The 22,881-nt window shown below is 35.6% G+C and overlaps 1 protein-coding gene across 1 annotated transcript in view; it reads right to left on the reverse strand.

Annotated features, from left to right (window-relative positions):
* Positions 1–22,881, reverse strand: part of MTREX (Mtr4 exosome RNA helicase) — a 43,437-nt gene that overhangs the window by 4,501 nt on the left and 16,055 nt on the right. The window contains exons 16-25 of the mRNA XM_066568961.1: positions 13,376–13,526; positions 11,472–11,644; positions 11,114–11,182; positions 6,946–7,074; positions 5,856–5,966; positions 5,403–5,591; positions 4,182–4,345; positions 2,724–2,829; positions 1,455–1,511; positions 884–1,046 (exon numbers count right to left, since the gene is read on the reverse strand). Coding sequence (XP_066425058.1) covers positions 884–1,046; positions 1,455–1,511; positions 2,724–2,829; positions 4,182–4,345; positions 5,403–5,591; positions 5,856–5,966; positions 6,946–7,074; positions 11,114–11,182; positions 11,472–11,644; positions 13,376–13,526 — 1,312 coding nt within the window. The remainder of the gene's footprint in view (positions 1–883; positions 1,047–1,454; positions 1,512–2,723; positions 2,830–4,181; positions 4,346–5,402; positions 5,592–5,855; positions 5,967–6,945; positions 7,075–11,113; positions 11,183–11,471; positions 11,645–13,375; positions 13,527–22,881) is intronic.

Genomic DNA, 22,881 nt, shown 5'->3' on the forward strand with positions numbered 1-22,881 from the left:
CTTTCCTCAGAAAATTCCTGGGTCTATGCATTGGATTACATGCATGAATTATGTGCATGAATTCCCTTGTTACAAGGGAATCTGCAAACCTTTGAGAAGAAGAAAACAGCATTTGAGGGAGGCAACAGTGACACTAACAATTTCAAAAAGGAAGACTTCTAAGAGTGGCGCATCCATCCTGCTCTTTATAACTTCCAACAGGCTGGTTTTTCATTCTAGCCTGACCTTTAGTGTTGACCATTCTTGTTTGACAACCCTTTGGATGGTTTGTTTTTACAAAATACCAGGTCTGTAAATCACCATACTTTTAAAAGTGAAAACAAAGTATTCTTCGTCAAGAGGCCGTTTCTAGTACTTCAGTTTTAGGAATCAAATTAATCCACCTGACATGTTATATCTAGGCTTTGCAACTATCTCCATAGCACTTCTGTGCAAAACTATTCAATAGAGAGACTTGGTTACCACTTTTCACTTCTGTCATCATTAAGTCAGCAGGAAGAACTGGTTAAACCAAATTAAAAAAAAATATAAGGAGGACAAATGCAAGACCTGTACTTCCTGATGACAAGCATTTGGAACATGTTTTTTTTTCCCTTTAACTAGAAAAAGTAAGCATTACCTTTTGTTGTAATGCTTAGAATTTCTGAGTTTTATAAAGTTTTTAGACTACAGAGATATCCCTTTAAAAAGGGATTCTAGATCCTAAATCATCATCAGTGTGTAAGTATAAATTTAAATATATAGTAAAGAATTTTTCCCCGCTTGATTTTAGCCATACAGATGTTTGAATACATCTGAGTTTACGATAAGGTTATTCAGTATTACCATTCCCAGTTGTAGAACTACCAACTCATACCTTCTAAAGAACAACTGATTAGCCTACCTTCAAAGACATCTGTCATTTTGCAGATGTGAGCAAAGTTAGCTCCATTTGCCCATGTATACACAACATCCATTAGGTTGGGTCTGAAAGAATTCAAGTAATTTTCTTCATCAGTTTCCAGTTTTGCTTCTGCTGACACCTTGGCGATTCTTTTTGCACACTCCTTTAAAAGAAAGTATTTTGTATTTATATTACCCTTAACCAGAGTAAGAATTTAAGTGACAAAAAGACATGCACATTATTAGGTACTGCGTTACAGGATGAAGTTTTCTTTTTAGTGTGAAATTACTCAGAAATAATCAGAAAGTAAACCACTGTTTACATGAAGTCTGCCCACACTAAGAATCTACGGTGTAGCAAGCAAGCTTTATAAAACTTTTAGAGGCATGTTCTAAATTAGCATAAAGATTTCTTGCAAACCATATAACATATTATTAATTACACGTTGCAAAATCACATGCAGTGCCAGCTGAATTCACTGATGATGCAAAATTAGGTCTTTACACTTATACATTATTCATGAGCTTTGCTTGTGTTAACTAACCCTGAGCTCAGACAGATTTCTAATTACCTGCATTTGCCGAAGTGGTCCTGCCAACTGTTCAGTCAATTTTGGCATTTCACTGGACTGAAAAAGAAGATATTAAACAATCTCAAGTGCTCCCATACACTTGCTCTATACCAAATTAAATGCAAAAGCAGAAGTTCAATGCATGATACTGCCACTCTACATTATTCCAATAAATTCTCAAACGTATTTAGTGCCAAATATTAAATTACTGAATTCCCCAAATGTTTGTTCCTCAAACTTGATCAGAAAACAAAATCTTTCTGTATAGTATACCAACATTATGAAAAGCAACACCTGCTTTCTGGATACTTTCAAAAGTCCCTCTATTTAGCTGCATCATAGTTTTGTACTGACAAATGAACTGCCATTAACTACTTTGACAGTTACAAGCTTTTCTTTAAGAATACAAAATGTTTTTAATAACTTAAGCATCAGTGGCAATATATGAAAATATGGCTCTTCAAAATACGGGAATATCTTAATGCCCTAGCTGTTTAGACTCAAGTACTATTGTTGAGTGAATCCCAATATTCTAATTAACAATGGCTTACCTTGGTTTCCCTTCTAATAACAAACTGAATGCATTAGCATCTGCTGCTAGTGGTTTTTTCCATATTTAGAATTAACCTGAGTGACACATCTTGCTACCTACTTGCAAAAATATTTCATATGGAAGTTTATTTTTACTGATTTTCTGGGGTGATACTAACCTTCTATACAGCTTGCAGGTGGAAAACAGTAACATCTGGTATTAAATACCCATGCTTTTAAAAACATATGGTCTGATTTTAACAGCCTTCTGGGCATCAATTCCATATTGTACTGCCATTTCAATCAATGGTCAAGGGTACTGACCATGTAACATAACACAGACATGTCTGAGGATTAAATATATTCTCATCCCAGAGTGCAGGGTGCAGTTATTGCTGAGCATCTTCCTGAGATAATCATTCTACATATTCAGTTATATGGAGGGGTGTGTGTATTAATAGCAGCACATGCTGACAATCTATTGATATTGCTTCATTGCAGGAGGAAGACTGCAATTTAGCACAACCTTTGGAGTGTTTCTCTTGAGGAAAGAGACACTAGCATTGAAGCTGAAATGTTTTTGCTAAGTTCAATAGGAGTTCATGTCAAACATCTTAGGAAGTGATCAAAAATGTGCAATGGCTCATACTACTATGACCAATTTCTGCAATTGAATTAAAACCAGTATTGTTAGAAGACAGGAATGTCTAGAGCTCTTGAATTGAAGAAGTAACTCACATTCTCTTGAAACACGAAACAGCTGAGTAGTGCAGTTGCCTGCTCTGCAGACAAATCATTGAAGAGACCATTGAACATCATTTCCGTCAGGAGTAGTTCATCAGCACTAAAATAAAAAGAATGAAGCTTAGGGGAAAGACTTACTGATATGTAATTTTTAAATTAAGAACTATTAACCTGTTTTCTGAAGAAACTGGATATGGATTAGAAAACCAGCATCTTAATTTTACTGTCAGGACACAAAATACACACACACACAAACAAGTGTATTAGCTTCTTAAGTGGAATGCTCATGATTAAGAGACTGCAACAGTATTTTAAAGAAACTAAAAGCACTTGATGGACTACAATAAAACTCTCATGACAGATCATATGTGTTAGTATGAATAGCTGAGTTAGTCAGTTTCTATCAGACAGAATATCAAGAGATCAGAAAGAACCAGGGAGTTAGGTAACTTCAGAAAAGGACTAAAATTAGTACTGTTGCTGCTTAGAAAAAATTCAACTAGGTATTTCCAAAATACTGAAGGAAAGGAACAAACTTGCTTCAATTTACTTGAAGAATAAAGACTTAATCATGAATTATAAAAGTAACTACATGATGCAGATACAAACTCCAAACATACTTATTTACATAAAACACCTCTATTTTTGGGGTAATCCAAAAAATGCATAGGATGGGGGAAAAACAACGTATGATTTTTTAAAAAAAGAGATGTGTAACTCAAACAGTTCGAGACAGTCAGGAAGTAGATAAAACTCAGATTCAGCTTCCCTACTTGCTATCAGATTTTGCAAGGCAATTAGCCGTCAAATAAACTTACCTGTAAGCAAGGAGTAAAGCACTCACTGTGACTTTTAAAAATACAAAATCCTATCAAAATCTGAGTTACGCTGTAAGATATTAAAGTCTGATTCCTGATTTTTTTCACCTTTTTCAATATATACATACCTGATAAATGTATTACAGTAAAATGCATCACTTCATGTATTCCTATGGAAGCAATTTCACTCTCTTGCAAACCTGTCAGTGACTTGATAACTGCTGACAATCATTGCTACACTCATTTCTGAGTGATTGTACCAACAGTCCTGGTTCAACGTCAACCACAGAAATCAAGACCTTCCCCTCATGCAATGTACAATATTACATGAAAACACATGCTATTACCCAAGTCAGGCACAAAAATAGCCTATTGTCTTGCCATTTTCATGTCTACATTTTAATTTTAAAACCTGCTGTATTTTGTCCTTAAGTTGCTACTTTACTTATGAAGTAAGTATTGCCATTGCAATACTTGAATCAGCATATTACCTTTATTACACAGAACAGAGTCTCTAAAGAACCCTTTTCTAATTTTCTCAAAACTTTAAAATATAAATATAATGTACTAATTTTAGCAAGGACAATAATGTGTATATACACGACACTGAACAGTTTCCACAGAAGCTAGTTACCTGCTGATTTCACAAGCAACCCGTCCTTTCATCTCAATAACATCTGAAGATGTGGCAAACCCCAATCTTCTTAAAACACGCTTGCGGCATTTGAGTTCATCCATTTGCAGGACAGTTCTGGCTTTCTTCAATTCTCGCTTTGCTACTTTAATATCCATAGCAATCTGGGGGGCCAGAAGAAGAGGAATTACACCTTGCTGGTTTAACAGATGCAACTGTTTTAAAGACATTGTTTAATTTACATAAAGACCTCAGAACAATGGTATATGAACATACTACTTCACGAGTTGACTTGCATAAGAATTCTAAGAGGAAGGTTTAAAACTGATTTTATAATAATAGTTTAAAAATCAGCTCCGTTTACCTACTGAAATCTCTGGTAAGCTTGGGAAGTTAAAATATTTACCCACAGTGGGAAACAAACCAAATCAGTCCACACTAAATGACAAAAAATTCTCTGTTGAGAAGTGAGCGCTCATCTTCTAAGACCTATACTAAGTCTCAGCTAACCAATTATTCAATGAAATGTAAGCCAAAGGCATAATTTTCTGCTATTAGAACTTCTCCAGTGGCTTGCAGTTCATTGCAGTCACCATCTACATCCTTACAGCAGACACTCTCACAAAAAGCTGCTCAGTCCATCAGGTCTTACTACATGCAACTCTTTGCTGCCCATTCCAGAACCACCTCACTTCTGTGAAGTGGCTCCTGGAGAACCTGCTTTCTCAAGCAGCAGAAAAATATGAGAGCTGGTTTTATGCATACCTGATCTCAGCCTAAGACAGTACAACTCTATACAAAACAAGTAATTGCTTCCAGGCTGAGAGTCAGCTCAGGAAGCAGCAGCACAATGATTTCTCTGGTACACTCCTCAAGCTAATAAGCCCCATCAATTCAACTTAGGTTTGCACAAATGTATTAAAAACTATCAATTAAAATTATCTATGAAGACTTTTCCTACACTGTGTTGTGCTATTTCTAATCAATGAAAAAGACCCCTGTAACCTTCTTATTCCTGAAAATTTCCTTTGAAGCTCTCTTTTCAGACATATATCTGTACCAAGGAAGGGCATACCACCAACTCAGCCATTTTGTTAGTGAGATTGAGTAAATTTAAAATAATTGATTTGAGATTTGCAAATAAAAAGAAAAGGAAGTAGAAAGACAACCTCCCTCCCCACTCTTCAGCTAAACATGAAGTAATTTGGTTTGTATCTTTACCTGTGCTTTTTTTTCACAAAGTTTGTATATGGCTTCCAAGTTTGGATCGTTGTGAAGAGGATGTGAATACATCCTATGCTCAAATGCCTCTATTTTTTGGATTACTTTTTTCAACCCTTGGTCCTTGATGCCCATGTCATCAATAGGATCTAGTAAGGGCACTCCATCAGGAAAACGTTTCTGTACCTCCTAAAATGATGAAAAAGGGTTTAAGATAAGTAACAGTAAAACAAGCCGTAATGTAAGTTATATGTGTTTCAAGAGTTTTCAAAATCTGTTTGAAATTACTTGACAAGGAAAAACAATTGACATTGCAGCTGCCAACCCCTTTAAAAGAATAAGGGTGAAGGTGTGACAGAAACTTTACACGAATTTCTTTGCAACAAGTTGCCTTGGGTTTAAGAGTACCTCACTAAGCAGAGCAGAGTACTTACACAGCCTAGTGGAACTTACCTGTACAGATTTTAACACACTTAGCCTGTTATCAATAGGCCTCAGGTCTTTTGGTATGTAGAGGCGGACACTGCTGATAGCTGAGACAAGATGCACCAAAACAGGAACAACCTATCAAAGAGAGTGTAGTAACTCATAAATCAGTAAAAAACATACCTCTTATTACTGGTCCATAGCAAAACCTTTTCAAGGGAAAAGGAAAACTTAGTGCTCAAGAACATAGTAGTGGGTAAAGGAATATCAGAAAGCAGAAAAATGCGGCTAATGACCTAAAGTATTCATAAAGAAGAAAAGTAATTGTCCAAATGGGAAACTTCTGAATGCAGTTACATCTGGAGAAAGACTACAACTGAAAACAAAACAACAGCTTTTCTATTACTTTGCATCTTGTTGGAATACCTCTTCTGATCCAAACCAGACCTATTATAGTCATATACTTAACAAAGAATGCTACTAGCAGAGAACATCAAGACAGAAAATACATCTTCCTAAGTATGAAAACCATCATGACACCATGAAGAATCACTACTGCATTAAACTCCAAGGTTGAAATGGAGTTTCTGAGAACAAACCTGCAGACAAATTACAAGGCAGTGTAACTGTTTGTCTTGATATAGGGTTTCAATTTGAAAATTTTAAATAGTGCAAATATTTTCACTAAAAAAATAATTCAATTTATTTTTAGAATGAGAGTTTTGCAAAGCTGTCTAGAGAGGTGGTGGAGTCACCTTCCCAGGAAGGGTTCAAGAAACAACTGGATGTGGCACATCGTGCTATGATGGAAGCGATAGGATGGTGTTCAAGGGTTGGACTAAATGATCTTGAAAATCTTTTCCAGTCTTAATAATTTTCATAAATAAAAAGGAATTCTGCTCCAGAGACAAGATACTGCTAAAAAAAAGCATCTGTCAAACGGTACTACTAAAAATGTATTACTTTAATTTATTAAGAAGGCAGAGTTAGGTGTACAGATTCTTTCTCTTCCTTAAATGCATCAGTCCCTCTTTTTACCAGACTGTGCAAATGGTTTGGAAATGAAGATTTGGGAAAGTTTATAAGGAACTACTGAGAATAAAAACATGTAACAAACCTGCATCTCTCCTCTCTCATCAGGTCTGGCTGGCTTTGCAGACTCAGTAGCAGAATTTTTCAAACTGTCTTTGCTGCAGTGCAGGAGCACTTCAACTACATACAATGGGTCCAATTCACCAGAATTTGGCTGTTGAGGGTACAGAAAAAGAGCAGGTCTGTAAGTTACTTTAAAATACAAACAGGAATGAATGAAAAACATGAAAAAAATGATTGGAATATCCCCCCCCACAGAAAAACACACTTGAAAAAATTGCCCTCCTCCATACTCCCTTGCCAGATTAGCCTGAAGTCTGCTTGAGGTTTCAGCTGCATCTGTGTTTTCTTCTGTATGTAGCTCATTTGAAGTAAGTCAGTATGTTTTAAAACTGTAATGCATATTTGCATCATGCTAGCAGTACTGAACTTTGCATTTGGAAAAAAAAAACCACCAAAATTTAGGGGATGTCTTTCATTTGCAGGTTTGCAGGTTCAAGTTTTCATGCACAACAAAGACCACAGAAAAATCTTTCAAGCATAACAGCTTGTGTCTGTGGCAAGCAGAGAGCTGCGTCTTGCGGGGTGCATCTTTACACAACCCAAAATGTACCCCTAACATCTGACATTCAGTTAAAGAACACAAACATGTAGATGTGGTGATTAAAGACTACTGTTCACAAGGCCATAACCTTTTTTACACACTGCTTTAAAAAAGACTGGCAATAGTTATTTGGATCAACATGCACTAGGGTTGCTCAAATACACTCCTAAGATAAACAAGTATTTTCAGGACTTTGAACAGAAGTAAGTTATAGGCCTAACACAAAAGGCAGACATCACCTTTTAAAATACCATGTGTAAACTTTTTGCTTCCAAATACAAGAGGAAAAGAAAACATTATTTTCAAAATCCCACCTTAACTCAGTTCATTTTTACTGGGCAATATTTTTCATCACAAATCTACAACATACTATTTAATTTCACTGCATGCCAGCTAGCATTTTTAAGATATTCTCAGAAGTGCTATGAGAAAGTGCCATCATAAACTAAGGAGGAAAACAGGGCTATCCTGTTGTACAAGCTAAATTATTTCTTCAAGAAATGCCAATTACTTGCTGAGGAAGAAGAAACTGTTCCATTGAGTTATATCCTACATTTGCAGAAAGCACTCACAGCAATGTAGGAGATCCAAACCACTGCCAGTCTCAGAATTACAATTTTAAAACACCCACATGTACCAGATCAGTATCCAGCCAAAGCCAGGGAAGGCACTGCTGACTTGAATGAAGTAGAGACTAAACTCACAGCTGCACAAATGTGCTACAGAAAATACTAGAATTAGAGATGTCTAGATAATACCTGAAAAGAGAGGAAAAAATATTTCTACCTGTGATTGTATTGTAAACTTACTAGTAAAGCAGGATTATAAAAATCATAAACATCTGCTGCTAATATTACTCTCCTTAAGTTTACGTACACCAACTTTTTTTTTAGAAAATGCTGACTAGATGTGAGTCAATCTACAACTGCTTTTTTTTAATGTGTACTGTTTCCTTCCATGCGTTTCTTATAACAGTATAAGTACTAAAAACCACTACACCCTAGAACAGCAAAGGACATGTTTCTATATGCAAGAATAAAAGGAGACTAGAACCCTTAAAACACTTGTTAGCCACAGACTTCTCTGTAATATCAAGTTCAAATGATTCTTTAATTCATGCTGCATCAATTCACAGGACAAAATTAAACTCTTTTGAGCAGAGTACTGAAGAATTATTTGAATTCTTAGGATTTTAGATTTGCCCTGAAACAGCTCTTACTTCAAGTGTTTGGAAACAAACCAAAATAAGAAAGATGATCGTGCCCCAGAACCAAGAAGGGTAGAAAAAATAACAAATTCAGAGTCCCAGATAAGTAATATCAAACTTACGGAAAATTCAATGACCATGACACAGCACTAAAAGAGATGTTTATGTAGTAAATATTATAAATATAAAAGGATTATAATAATCTAAACAGGGAAGATAGAACTGCAGCATCTCAAATTTTGGTATCAATTTTTAAGAGACAAAAATTTCATGTCTAGAATCAGGGATGAAATAATACCACCACCAGCACAACAGTAGCATTAGCTTACTGCTGGCACAATCCAGTGGAAATAAAATTTCTCACTCAAAAACTGTTATGGGGTTTTATAAATTCCAAAGGACATAGTTATTGTGCTGCCTACTATAATGCAGAATATATAGCAAGCATCCCTGCTTAAGACAATTTCTATTCTGAACAACAGTAGACAGGAAAGTGCTGTTTGTATTGACAGTTTCATGGAACACTGATTTGTCTAATCATATTGGAAAAGCAGCTACATAAAATTAATAATAAACATAATTGACAAAGCTCATGCATTTGCTTTTACAGTGCAAAGAACAAGGAGTATTATGTGAAATACAGACATACTTTAACCTGAAATTCATAATTAATTGTACAGATTTCTCATTTAAAAAAGGATTTAGGAACTATGATATAGCAAAGCAAATTTTGCAACTAAACTAGCAATACAGTCTGAATTCAACATAATCCCTAAAAGTAAACCCAAAGAACTGTTCTGCTTAGAAGTGGATGAAGGTCTAAAGATATTGCATAAGTAATATCTTTCCAGTACTAAATAAGTATACTTGTATACTTTAATTAGTAATAGGGAATGACATCTGTGTCTGTGGACAAAAATGCATTGAGCAGACACTAAAATGGGTAAACAATAATTTCTTCAAGTAATTTGTTTTGCCTCTGCCCACAGAAACTAGTTTTTTCATACTGACTTTAAAAGTTACATAGCTTTAAGTTTGTTCCTTAATTTCCAGCACCTATTGTCATTCCTTCCATCCACACACTCAGAAGGAAAAATTCAATCCAGCTGCTAGAACAACTTAATGAAAAAAGCGCTGCTGGAGTCACATCCAACTCTTGCAAAACAGTCCATAATTCCAAAGCTAATATTCAAGCCCAAAGGTTTATATAACAGTGAGACAGGCCAGATAGGGAAGGCAAATATATATGTGAATAAAATATGACACAGATAGAAGAAATGCCTCCAAGTGACACAGAAGTTGGCAATTTCACAGAGAAACCTGGGACTAGGGGACAATCTGGTTTATTGCTGTGTGTCTCTATGAGAAAAGTAATCCATAACCAAAGGTTTAAGCAACAGCAGTAACGGCCCAGTTTTTCAACTTGAAAAAAGAAAGAAATATGACTTTCAAAAGGAAGATGGAAAACAAAACAAAATCTCTTTTAATAAGTTCTGTATGAACACATTTTTCTCTCATTTCCTCTTTAGTGAATATATATTAGAAAAGCACCAAAAGGTGCCACAATAAACCACCAGAACTTAACAGATACAACTTTGCATTTAGACATAGCAAATAAAGCCAAAGCTCTGCTAAAATTACAGCCAAAATGCTATCACAGAAGAATATGGTTGTAACTTAGGTTTTCATTTACAGAGCTGAGTAGCTGGTCAAAACATTTTTGAAAAGGAGACCAACATATCATCTAAGGGTTACACAGAGATCAACTATGAAAATGCATTTCTGGAAGTCTGGCTTCTATTGCATCACTGCCCTCTGTCTTTTCTTCCAAATGTCCTCAGATCCATTTCTATTGTTTTGCTCTCTTTGTATTTTAATTTTCCAACTCTATGGCAACGTCTCAGAGGACAAGCAATTCCCTGTCTCATGTTCTAATTTAGGACTCAAAGCATAGTTTGCCAGTTTAAGATAACCTTCTTCATAGAGCTAAATGTCAGTCTTGAACTGTTCTCAGCCTTCTCTTTGGGCTTCTGTAGATTTTTTGAGAGAAAACATTGAAGTATCTTTCTCATGAACAGCTTAAATTAGCACTGGCAATGTTTCGGAAACAACTTAGTTTGAAACATTTTCAGTGCTATGTACAAGCAAGCATTTCTTCCACAAATATATTAAAAGTTAAAAATTGAACACCAAACTTGGAGTTTTCTTCATCCTCTATAGCTTTATTTCTTTACACTTTCACTTCAGGAAGTTCAGAGCTTTTTGTAAATTTGGGGTAAAAGGAAATTTTTTTGCCTTTGAGAACGATAAATAAATAGGAGTTTTATTTTCAGAAAAACAGTCAGGTATATATTTTGGTAATGGAGAGAATGTGTATTTTACCTTAACATTTGACTTCTTAGAGAAATTAACAACCACTCCCCATCCATAGTCATCACCTTCATTCTTCACCTGGAAATATTACAAGATGTTATAATGTAACATATATAACAACATCCTAGCAAGCACAACATTTTATATTTTTGATATTTACAACAGCAGTCGTGGACTACTATTCATCATGAAAACAGTATTTATTTTAATGCATTACTGAATGCTTAGCAAAGTAACTCAAGTCAAAATTGGTGCTTAGTGTGACATATGTATTTTTCAAGACGGTAAACTGCCAGACACAAATGAACCTTGCAGATTTCATAAATAGGTAGAAATGAAAAACGAAACAAAAGAAAAATCAAATTACCTTTACCAGTCTTCCTGGCTGTAGAAAGGGCAAGCAGTACTTTGGTTTGTGAATATACTCTTCAATATCTTTACCCAGTTTTGCAAGCTGCTGGCGGATCCTGTAGTATATCACCACATTTTCTTCATTGGGAATTACAATTTTGTTGTACTGTGCTTCCAAATTATTGACTCCTATAATGAAAAGGAAAATCTCAGGAAAATTAATAGCTGCACACAGATTGAAGAATCAGTGTTTCGCTTTCAGATCTCCATGACTAATATTTTGTGACCACTTCTAGTACTAATTTTTTACTTATAATAACCCATTCTCTGGAAAGCTAGAAATCTGTAAATTTGTCCACTGAATTAAATATCAGTGTTATTTTCTTAAAATAAACAAGCTTGAGAAACTGGAAAAGGCAGGCACCCAATTACCCAGGAATAACTGATCTAGGTTTGCACAGAAGCCACATCAAAACTTGCAATGATTTTGTAGAAAGGTCTACCACTGCTTTTTATCCCCTCCCACAAAAATAAGATTGATCAAAGATATCTTCTAAAAAGATACGTTTCAACAAGAGGAAAGTTGTTAGAAGACGGTCCTCCTAACTTGTTTTAGGCTCTGATTTATCAGTTGAAAATCAGTATTTTCTTCCTCCTTTTATGCCTTGTTTAAGCAAATCAGTTTTTATTCTAAAGATTATGATTCATTCTCTTATTCTGATATATCACCAGCAAACAAAAACTAAGAACAGATTATAAAAAAATCTTTTTTTCCTCTCTACCAACTCATCCTCTTACATGCTGTTTTTGAAGGCTCTTAAGTGGCCTGGAAGTCCCACTTCACTGGGACTTGAGAGACAACTCAGGGAAGCACTCCTTATTTTTATCTGCCAATTTTTAAAAGAAATAAGCCATCCATTCATACTCATGGCATATTTTCTTCCTTAGTCTAAGTAGCCAATTCTCTCCTTTGTGTTTTTAATTGCAGCTGAAGGGATTACAAAATTCTAATGCCCAGTATGGTGCCTAAACTGAAACTGTCCAAGAACTATGAAAAATGTTCTTCAGCTCCATTTTTCTATTTAAACATCAATGCTGGAATGACAGAATAAAGATTCCGGCATGCCAACTGGAAGAGGGAAATAAATACTATATTTAACTACTACTATACTGCAAACTAACTGAAAGATAACTGAAACCCTCCCTCTGCATGGCTATCAAAGCTACATGCACACTCTCTCTCTTAACATTCAATTAACGAATGAACAGATAAACTGCTCAATAATCATAATTACCTCTCACATTCTTAAGATTCTCCTGGATTAAGTTTTGAAAGACTCATTCTCAAACACTGGATGAAATTTCCAGACACTGACTTTGGCTCCTGAAAACTCACAATTCAAGGATTATAGGTCAAAATGTACTTACTCAGTGGAGTGCAATTAAAGTCCCAGATCTCTTGGAATTTTTCTCTGTATTATAATTAAGTATTTCTCACCTACAGTACTCTGAATGCAGTGCACTTAAGTTCTTTTTACAGCTTGTACTGAGATAGGAAAAGGTGAAAGATTTTCTTCCCTAAGAATTTTTTTTCCCTGTATCTCAAATGAGCCATGGGAAGTTTTAAATTGTTTTGCCTTATTCCCACCCTATAGTTTAGCGATGTGACAACCATTCTTGTCTGACTCATAGAAGAAAGCTCTCTTCATAAATTGATGGCACATATCAGTATAGGTCCTACGAACAAGAGGAAATTACTGAAAGTATAACATGGCAACAAATGGTGCAGTGGCAACTGTTGGCAGGGAAGACAAAAACTGCACAGGTGAAAACTCCTAAGAGCATAATAAAGCATAATAAATATACCCAACTTTACCATGTATTATACCTACTCACATGAGAATATGCAGCAATACTTACTTTCCACTATTTCTGGAATAGTTCTGTAATGCTGGAACTGATAAAATGATTTTTCTAACATGTATTCAGGGTTAATTTCCTCCACTCGAAGTAAGTTCAATACCATGTTGTATGTCAGGTGGAAAGCACTGTTTAAGGGATCAGCTGAACCCTGAAAAAGATACAAGAACATTTTTAATTTGAAAAAAATATTAATTGTGGCTTATAAGAACCCATTGGATAAATCATGCTGCAGTATTTCATATGAGGAGCTGCTTTGATGAATTGCACAATTTGTCTTAAATTTAGATTACATATTGCATAAAATCCTAAACAATTTTATTATGCTGAACATGTAAAAGTATTTGTACTGTATAGGTACTTATCACAGCTAGGATATTATAAATTATATTTGAATGAAAAGGACAGGTAAAAAATTTAGACGTTTCCAGTAGTTTACACTTTGGATTCCATCATCTTAACTTGAAAGTAATAGTTACTTAGCTATTTAAAGGAATCCATTATTTTAACACTAAAAACCCACTTATTTGCAAGTCTAAGATACACTGATTACATTGGTATCTAGGGAATTTTGTACAAAAATAGGCAATCTGCTAGTTCTTTAACTTGAATTATATCTCATTATAAAATTAATGTAACTTGCAGGTAGCTTGAGAGAAATTGTGAACTCTCCTCTGGACATGGTCCTGGGCACCCTGCTCTAGATGATCCTGACAGAGCCATGGTTTTGGAAAAGATGAACACCACAGCTCCCTTACAACCCCCATCATTCTGGGAAGTTAATTTTTTTTTCTTTTTTTTTTACAATGCAGTATGTACAGATATTTTGATTAACGTAAGAATAAAAGATGCTGAGAAAGCATTACAGGGAACCATTACCTTCTTTATACATTCTTATTTTTCAAGAATGTCTACTATTGTCCTCTGTCAAAAAGGACTACTGGACTAAGTAAATGCATCTTTGGTTCTGATTCATCATTGGCTGCTACTATGTTCTACCCAAGAGGACAACCTTGTTATTATAAAAGAGCAAACATTTAATTGATATGGGCTAAAATAACCAGTTATTCAAAGAACAAACAAAACACTTGAACAGTGTCCAAAGAAGATCTAGAAGAGCTGAACACACAGCCTCTCCAAGCAAGGGCAAGCCTGAGAAACTGTCTCTCACTTAAATGTCAGCACAGAAGGCCACCTTGATACACCAAATTGCTGAAATCAGATGAGAGAGATCCAACACTTCTTAAGTACAGAACTGCCCAACTGCAGTGCATAACCTTTCATCCAAGTAGCACTAGTTTCAAAGGAACGGGTATCAGGCCTTCAGAAAGGATACAAGGGAAATTCAGGAGTTATGAAATAGAAAATTAAAGCTTGTGTGCAACTAAAGCAGTGGAAAACAGAAGCACCAGACAGCTGGACAGAATACAGCAGAACAGCAACATAAATAGGCTTTTTATAAAACCAAGATAGATCTTACAAATATTTCAGAGCTCTTTGAAGGTGTTAACAAGTATGTGGATTATCATACCTCCTTGGTTCCTGAAACACTTATAACAATACACTCACCTCCAACAATGTAACATAATTAAGTGATTGTTTAAATGATTTTTAAAAACTAAACTCTTGTGAATTTCTAAACAGAAAACAAGTGCAATTTCGGTGTTTTGCAAAACAAAATTTCCCAGAGACTTAAAGAGGACTGGACTTACAAGAAATGTAAAAAAGGCAAAGATAGAAAAATAGCAAGGTCTGATAAAAACTGTACTAGATGTCTGAAGCTATCCACGAAGAACAAATGACAAAGAATAAAATGGCAAGTGAAATCTAATCTGAAAGTATAATAAAAGACAATGGGTGACAGTTTGCAATGGTCTTGTACCTCTTATTCTCTTAAAACAATGTATATATGAAATATAAGAGATTTACTAAAACAAGAATTGTCATTTCAACAAGGCCTATGAGTAAATTTAGTTATGATTAAACATTTTAAATAACAACTAAAATGTAACAAGAAAATAAGGATGTTTCAAGACATATTTTTCATGCAACAACATGATTGTTAAAGTTGCACATGTTCTATCAGACATTTTAGAAGCTAAGAAAGGCTGACACTAGAAAAAATGCAACTCTGCGCCTTTTGTAAGCTCAAAAATTGTTTTACCTAAACCTTTTATCTTCTTGCAACCAATTTATTTGCTTTTCTCTATGAGCAGATATTTCCTTGTCATACTGAAATTAAAAAATCCCTGGGTATTAAAAAAAGTTAACTGATGATTTTATATATGCAAATGTTGAAATTCAAACCCAGTGGTCTTCCAGATCAAGCCAAGTGTACTAGACCTTAAATGACAATAATACAATACATACATTTTTCTTTCAATTTTAAAGGTACTGTCAGGAATTCGGATCCTACATCCAGTTATGCACTGATATCAGAGTAAGAGACAGTTTGAATCCAAAACTCCTTCACATGTAAAAGATTTAGGAATACCGTAACCCCATTTGCATTAAGTGAGACAGAGCTTTATGAGATGACCTTACAAATGCTAGAATCCACTCACTGCCTCATTATTTTGCCTCAGAAAAGAACACATTTGTTATAGAAAAGCTTTCAGCATATGTTATACTCTGAAAGTACCAGTATGAATACATGTAAAACAAGTTTTGGATAAATCATGTTCTAATGTTTTGCTTCCCATGACCACTTATTCAATCATTCTAGATTACATCTCTGAGTGGATCATAAGTTCACATCTACATTTTTACCTCAAAGGTTCTGCATCTCAGAGCAGAAGTACCTCTTAAAATCGACCATGAAATGTGTATTTAAAATAATACTGTCAGTTCTGAAATCACCACATATGGGTGGCGAAATGAAGTAACTGAAATGTCTCACTAATTACAACATCAACAGTGGAGCTGAGGTGCTCAAGTTTCTACAGATGCCTCTGGTTTGATACATCAAATAAAGATGACAGAACTTCTGATGCTGATGCTAAACAATACATAGCATAGCTTTTTTTTTTAGACCTGAAGAAAGGATTATATATGTACCAACGTCCTGTCCATTTTTCTAAATATATTACTTATTCTAGGAAAGAGAAATTATCACTCCATAAAAAGCTTGCCTCTCTATAACAAAAAATGGCATTTAAAGAATGGCATTTACTGAAGAATGGCACAGCAATTATGCCAGTGTCAGCTAACAGTGGTCAGATTCTTTCCTACTGCAATGTCCACGGCTCTAGTCAGGCATCAGCTAAAGAAGCTGGAATACGCTCACCAGCTGGCTATAGGCACTATAGATCTGGCAAAAAGCTGCTGCATGACTGCTCTGATCACACAATGAAACAAATCCTCTTTCCATTCCTGACATCTTGGAGGGAAAACCTTCACCGTGTGCTTGCAAGACTCACAAACTATTTCAAAAAATAGAACTGTGTCACACTCCCACCTAAATGTGATCATTATGTGAGAAAACAAGGAACTTCATACAATTACAATATATACACAGAACACACCAAGAAAGACCAAACAATTCCTGCAGATTCACTTTAAACACCTTTTCTTAAAATCAGCAGAGTTCAAATAAGAAGGAGTGATTTAAAAACAAACAAAAAAACCAGCTATTTCAGAGATTACGTAAGCCTTACTTGATAGGTGATGTTTGAGCCAGCTGCTGATGTGGCAATTTTATTTTAAACACATGATCAGCATTTTACCATTTGAAAATATGATCATTCATTCTATTAAGACATAGCAGTTAAAACACAAACCCTGTTTTGGCAAAAATGGTGAATTTTTCCTGTTCCATCATCTCATAAACACATCTTTCTCCAAGTTTCAGAAACTCCTGTCTTCTCAGTGTTCTCTAAGCAATACATTTGAAATCAAGAGTTCTGAGAGGCTTATTTTATCTGAAACTGCTACTTCTTCAAATGAAATATGCTCTACTGTAGCTCTACTGTATTACACCTTCAGCACAACCAGCAAGTTCTGCCTCATGCATTAGTCTTTACCTGCTACCCCAGGCTATCAGTAGACTCACATCTGACTGGGGGCAATCAAATGAAGCCCTTGCTTCATTTACTCAGCAGCAACATCCAAATTTTGCAGCTGCATTAGAAAACCTCATACCAAAATACAGTTGTTATGAGTAGCCCATCAGCCTTTTATGGCAAATGCTAAAGACAGCCATGATTACTGAAGAGACCGTGCTAACCTAAAGTCACCTGTCAGACACATAAGCTGCAGAGAAACAAGTAACAGGAGGGGAGGAAGATGGAATATATTACTGACAGGAAAATGGAAAAGGTAGGCTTTTCCTTCCTAACTTACTTTCAAAGAGTCTTCACAGTATAAAGTGTTCAACTATGCTGTATTTTGCTTATTGCCAAGATATAAGACATAAATCAGTTTTAACTTACATTTTCTCCATGATGGTTATCTCCTCCTGAAACCCCTTTTTCTGCTCAACACTTTTGTCACTGACTCCCAGATTGATTACTTTATTTACATAAAAATACTGTGAAGCATTTACTTCATCCTCTACCAAAGGGCCTTCTGTCAAAATACATCAACCTTCTCTTCAACAAGCTAGGCTGCACCATCATCTGCCTCAACATCTGTCTCTGAGGAAGCTTCACCTTTGTCTCCATAGAAAAAGCTCCACATTAGAGAAAGAAAGAACCACCAACCACTCAAGGCAGAAGATCAAGTAAAAGCTTGACTTTATGAGAGCTGCAAAAAGAGTTGATGAGAAAGACTACCTTGAACAGGCATCAAGAAGTCACTTTCAAATATGCACTGCCTCCATGACTTACTTCTGTTGAAGAATTACCATTCCAGTTCTCCAGCCTCCTTTTCTGCAAGTAATCCTGCCTCTCATTCCTTCACAGAGGACAGTCCCCCATACCTCAAAAATTTAACAAGACTGAAGCATGAGATTTTTTTTTCTGAATAATTTTTAGAAAGCAGATTTACTTTGCAAGCTTTTTCCATCCCTCTGGATGACAATTGCCTGGATACATGAGAACAGTCTGCATATATCAACTAAAGTTCTCAGAAATCAATGATCCCCTTTGAACATGCAACCCTTCTCATAAAATTTTAAGCTAACTTAACAGAAACACCCTTTCAAGTTTTCTGAGATTTGGGTTATTAGATATATGCAAAAGAATGACTGGATTAAGCCGATAATGTTAAAAATCAGGAACATAATAATAAACAATTCACTACAAAAATAATTTAGTCAAAAGCTAAAACAAAATACAAGAATGTGAAAACTACAGCTGCTATACAGCGTTCCCTGTTTAGCTGCCAATAATTTCAGAGTGAATCCTCTTCTTAACACAACCAAACAATCCAACAGAGGATTCCATACTGGTATAACCATTTCTTGCCCACTTAAAGAAAGATATAAGGATTGGGATGAAGAAGATCACTGTACGGAATTGATACAAACAGTATTTTTTCCTTTTTTTTTTTTTTTTTTTTTTTTTACTGTTAAGACTTGGAAGCTCTATCTAACCAGAGATGTGAGAGCTGTCATTGCTGCATAATGGCATGTAGTGTTGAGCAAGACATACATTTGCTAAGAGTTACTCCTTCTGCTATCACTTACAGAAGGAGAAAAATATTTACATTTTAAAATTTGTTCCCATGAAGACAAAGGAACAAATTCTCCACATAACATTCTTGTTCTCTGGCCTGTCATGGGAACATCAAATGGCAAATACTGTCTGAAATGAATTAATTTGCAAAGCAAAATAAAGTATCTTTCACAATGATGAAATTAGATACAATATAGGACATAATTCACACCATTTTGGTCCAGTGGCAGTTTCATTTGCTTATCAATGTTTCCAGAAATAAATGGAATCAATGAGTTTCCAGAAAGGAAATAACAAAAACACTTTACAGAAAGAGCAAAGAACAGAACAAACTGGTAACAACTAAAAGATCTTTCGCTTTTTTTGTCATAAGGGGAAAATAGGTAGACTTAGACGTCTGTAACAGCCACCATCACAAATTTCTATTAAAACACTTATTAAATAGAAATGAAAGTGACTGCTTGACATGTCTGTAAGACACAGAAACACTTCTTGTGAAATAGCAACATGCTTTTTTCCATATATCAGTAATAAAATAATCACACAAATATTCCGTCTCTCTCAGAAGTATAAAAAAACCCTATGCAGTCACACTGATAGCAGAGTTACCCTGAGGTACATTAGCACAACTGTAAATTCAATAAAAAACTCTGTGAGTTTGTTTTTAACAGACAATGGTACATGACTATTTTAAGCACAAATTTATTACCAATCTGGCTCACTGCTTCACAAAAGCAAAGTTACACCAGGACAAACAGAAGCCACTGTGGGTGGCAAAATACTGCTCCAGCAGGCTTAGCTGGCGAAAATACCTCAGGCTGGCATTCAACAAATGCTCCAGCTGTAACAAGAGACTTAAAAGGAATACAATATAACTCTGTTTCTCTCGTCTCCAAATACTACCTTCTCAAGTTAGTTTTGAATGATGGAAATTTTTAGTCATTTACCCTCTCTAACACAGTAGACTACTGTTGTAGCCATCGTTACTTTTACTTCAGGATGGTAACTCCAAGTTCTGGTCTTCTCCTTGTTTTTGGAAAAAGCAAATAGTATCTCTATCTTAAAGAATAAACTAGCTGACATCCTCAACATATTTGCCACTATAGCTATCAGGACAGTGACATACTTATTTTATGACACTTTACAATTTCAGTAAATATGCAGTATGTTTTAACTTAAAGGAAAAGCATACCCTAGCAAAGACTACCTACTTCTACAAAATGCTAATATCAAATGAAATTTTAAAAAGTACCTTCTCATCTGTTCATCTCAAACCTATCATTTTTGTTTTAAGAATATGAAGGCAAAGAAAAAAATCTAGTTTAGCCAAAATGCATTCACATTCGCAGTGATGAGTTTACCAAAGTAAATTTCCCAAAAATCTGGAGGAAAACTGCTTCCCACAGACTGAACTAATAAAACTTGAAGTATTTTGTGGTATTAAAGCAGCAACCACAATTAATAAATAAAACCTATTAGCTTAGTTCTACAGGCTCTTGAAAATCCTGAGGTGAAGTTCAAGAATGACAAACCATTTTACACACCATTTGATGCTCCTCGTTTTCCTACATTTTGGTTGCAAACATCAGCACGAATAGCTATTTGCTATTCTCTTCCATCTGCTGGCTTGCATAATTATATACAAAACTGTGACTCTTTTCAAAAAGGTGTTGGATTATCCATTTCCCTGATCTCTGTGATTTCATGCTAGAATCTTGTTGACTTTAAGGCAATTTAAAATTAAGGTTAGAATTAAATACCTTCCTAAATCAAAGCCTGGAAAATTCCTGCAATGCATGCTTCATAAGGATAAGAAAAGGTTGGCAGTTTACAGTAAAAACAATTACTTCACATTAAAATTATTTTTATCTAAATACATTTTATAAAGTATCCTAAATATGTGTTTCATTGTGATTCTCATCCATGTCACAACTTTAGAAGAATATTTTACTGTCCTCAAGCCACTAGTAACAATCTATTCCTTTAGATTTTGCAATGTCTTTTCCAACGAGTATTAGTGCCTACTTCCAGGTGAAGTATTTCTCTCCTGACGTAGGATTTGGTAAATTTCTCAACTCCTGAGGCATTTTTTGCTCCCTAGAAGTAACTTCTGAGTCAAACCAAAGTACCACAGCACAATTAAATGGCATGCTAAGCTGATGTTTGCAGAGAAAACTATTGAACTGTCTGAATTGCTGTCAAGCTCACTTCCTGGTACAATAAAACAATTTAAGAATTAAAATAAAATGCAATGAGACTTCTAATACAGCAGCATGCAGGCCAAATAAGGCCAGTACAGCCAGCTCTATAAAATGAAGGTCCTGCCAAGGAACTAGATGTAGCTAGTGGAGTTATCTCCCACAGCTTGGCATTGGGACACTATATGTTCCATACACAAAAGACAAGAAAGCATATTAAAGTATTTTTTACCTTGGCAGACAAATGCATGCCGGTATTACAAATAGTGTAGCCAGCAGGGCTGGGGAAAGGACTGGCACAGGTGAAGTCACACCTCAGAGTCCTGTGCTCAGTTCTGAGCCCCTCACCTCAAAAAGGATTTTGAAGTGCTTGACCATGTCCAGAGAAGGACAAAAAGGCTCATGTAGCATCCAGAGATCATGCCTTATGGGAAACCCCTGACGGAGTTGAGGGTGTTTATCTTCAAGAAGTGGAGGCTCAGGGGAATCCTCACTGCCCTCTACAACTGCCTGAAAGGAGGCTGTTAGTAAGGTGAGGCCCAGTATCTTCTACTGTGCTTACAGGGAGGAGACTCAAGGAAATGGCCTTGAATTGAGACAGGGGACATCCAGATTAGATTTCAGAAACAATTTTTTTCACTGTTAAGGTGGTCAGGCACTGGAACCAGTTGTCTAGGGAGGTGGTGGAATCATCATCCCTGGAGGTGTTTTAGAGGTATATGGATCTGGCACTGAGTAATATGGTTTAGTGGCTTAGGGCTTGCACTGGTAAATGATGGGTTGACAGTTGGATGTGGTGATCTTAAAAGGCCTCTTGCAACCTCGATGATTCTGTGTTTTCTTTGAATTTCTCAGTCCATCTTTCTCCTCCTGTGATAAGGTAAGTGGACGCAATGCACTGATAGGCTCAAATTCAAAGTTCAAAAACCTACTTATGTACAACATTTTCAGAGTACAATCATCCATTCTGGTAACATGATTAGAGATTATGTTAGAATCTTATGATCAAGATTTTTGTCTTTTAGAGACATAACAAATTACCAATGTTGAGTAACTCAACTCTGTCTGTAGGAATGCATCCTTGTAACATGGCCAAGTTCCAACGGGAGAGATGCTACACTGGTTTCAAAGGCTATCTAGCATCAAGACTTCCTACCTAAACTAACACAATAACCTCCTACCTAAGCAGCTTTTAAGTAAGGAAAAGTAGATTTTAAGAAAGGAAACAAAAAGAAAATTCCAATCTAATACTTCTTAGTATCATGCAAATGTACAATTACAATTTACCATCTTCAGAAAGCTGCCCCAACAGTCTTGTAAGCATTTGAGTTTACAGATTCATGCAAGTCACCAGTTTACTAACTCCTCAGTGGTCAATTACATGCTAAGGATAAACAAAGAAAGCTACTTACACTGCAGAAGACAAATGTACATTACTGAATTTAAGAAATATTTACAAATCTCCTTTGATAAGAATTCCATCTAAGAATGGAATGCTGAATCTAAGTCTGGAGTACTGTACACAATGTCGCAAGAACAGTGCCACAGCCAAGCAGCACAGCTGCAGCAATGCTGCTGGTACCAAGTCGCTCAAAGCTCTCACTTCACCCACCACAGCAGGAGGCAGCTGACTACAGGATTCCTAGATGTTTTGCTCTAGTGTTCAGGAAATGGCTTGGATCAGACACCCCCA

Source organism: Molothrus aeneus, chromosome Z (assembly GCF_037042795.1).
Source record: "Molothrus aeneus isolate 106 chromosome Z, BPBGC_Maene_1.0, whole genome shotgun sequence".
NCBI classification, from domain to species: domain Eukaryota; kingdom Metazoa; phylum Chordata; class Aves; order Passeriformes; family Icteridae; genus Molothrus; species Molothrus aeneus.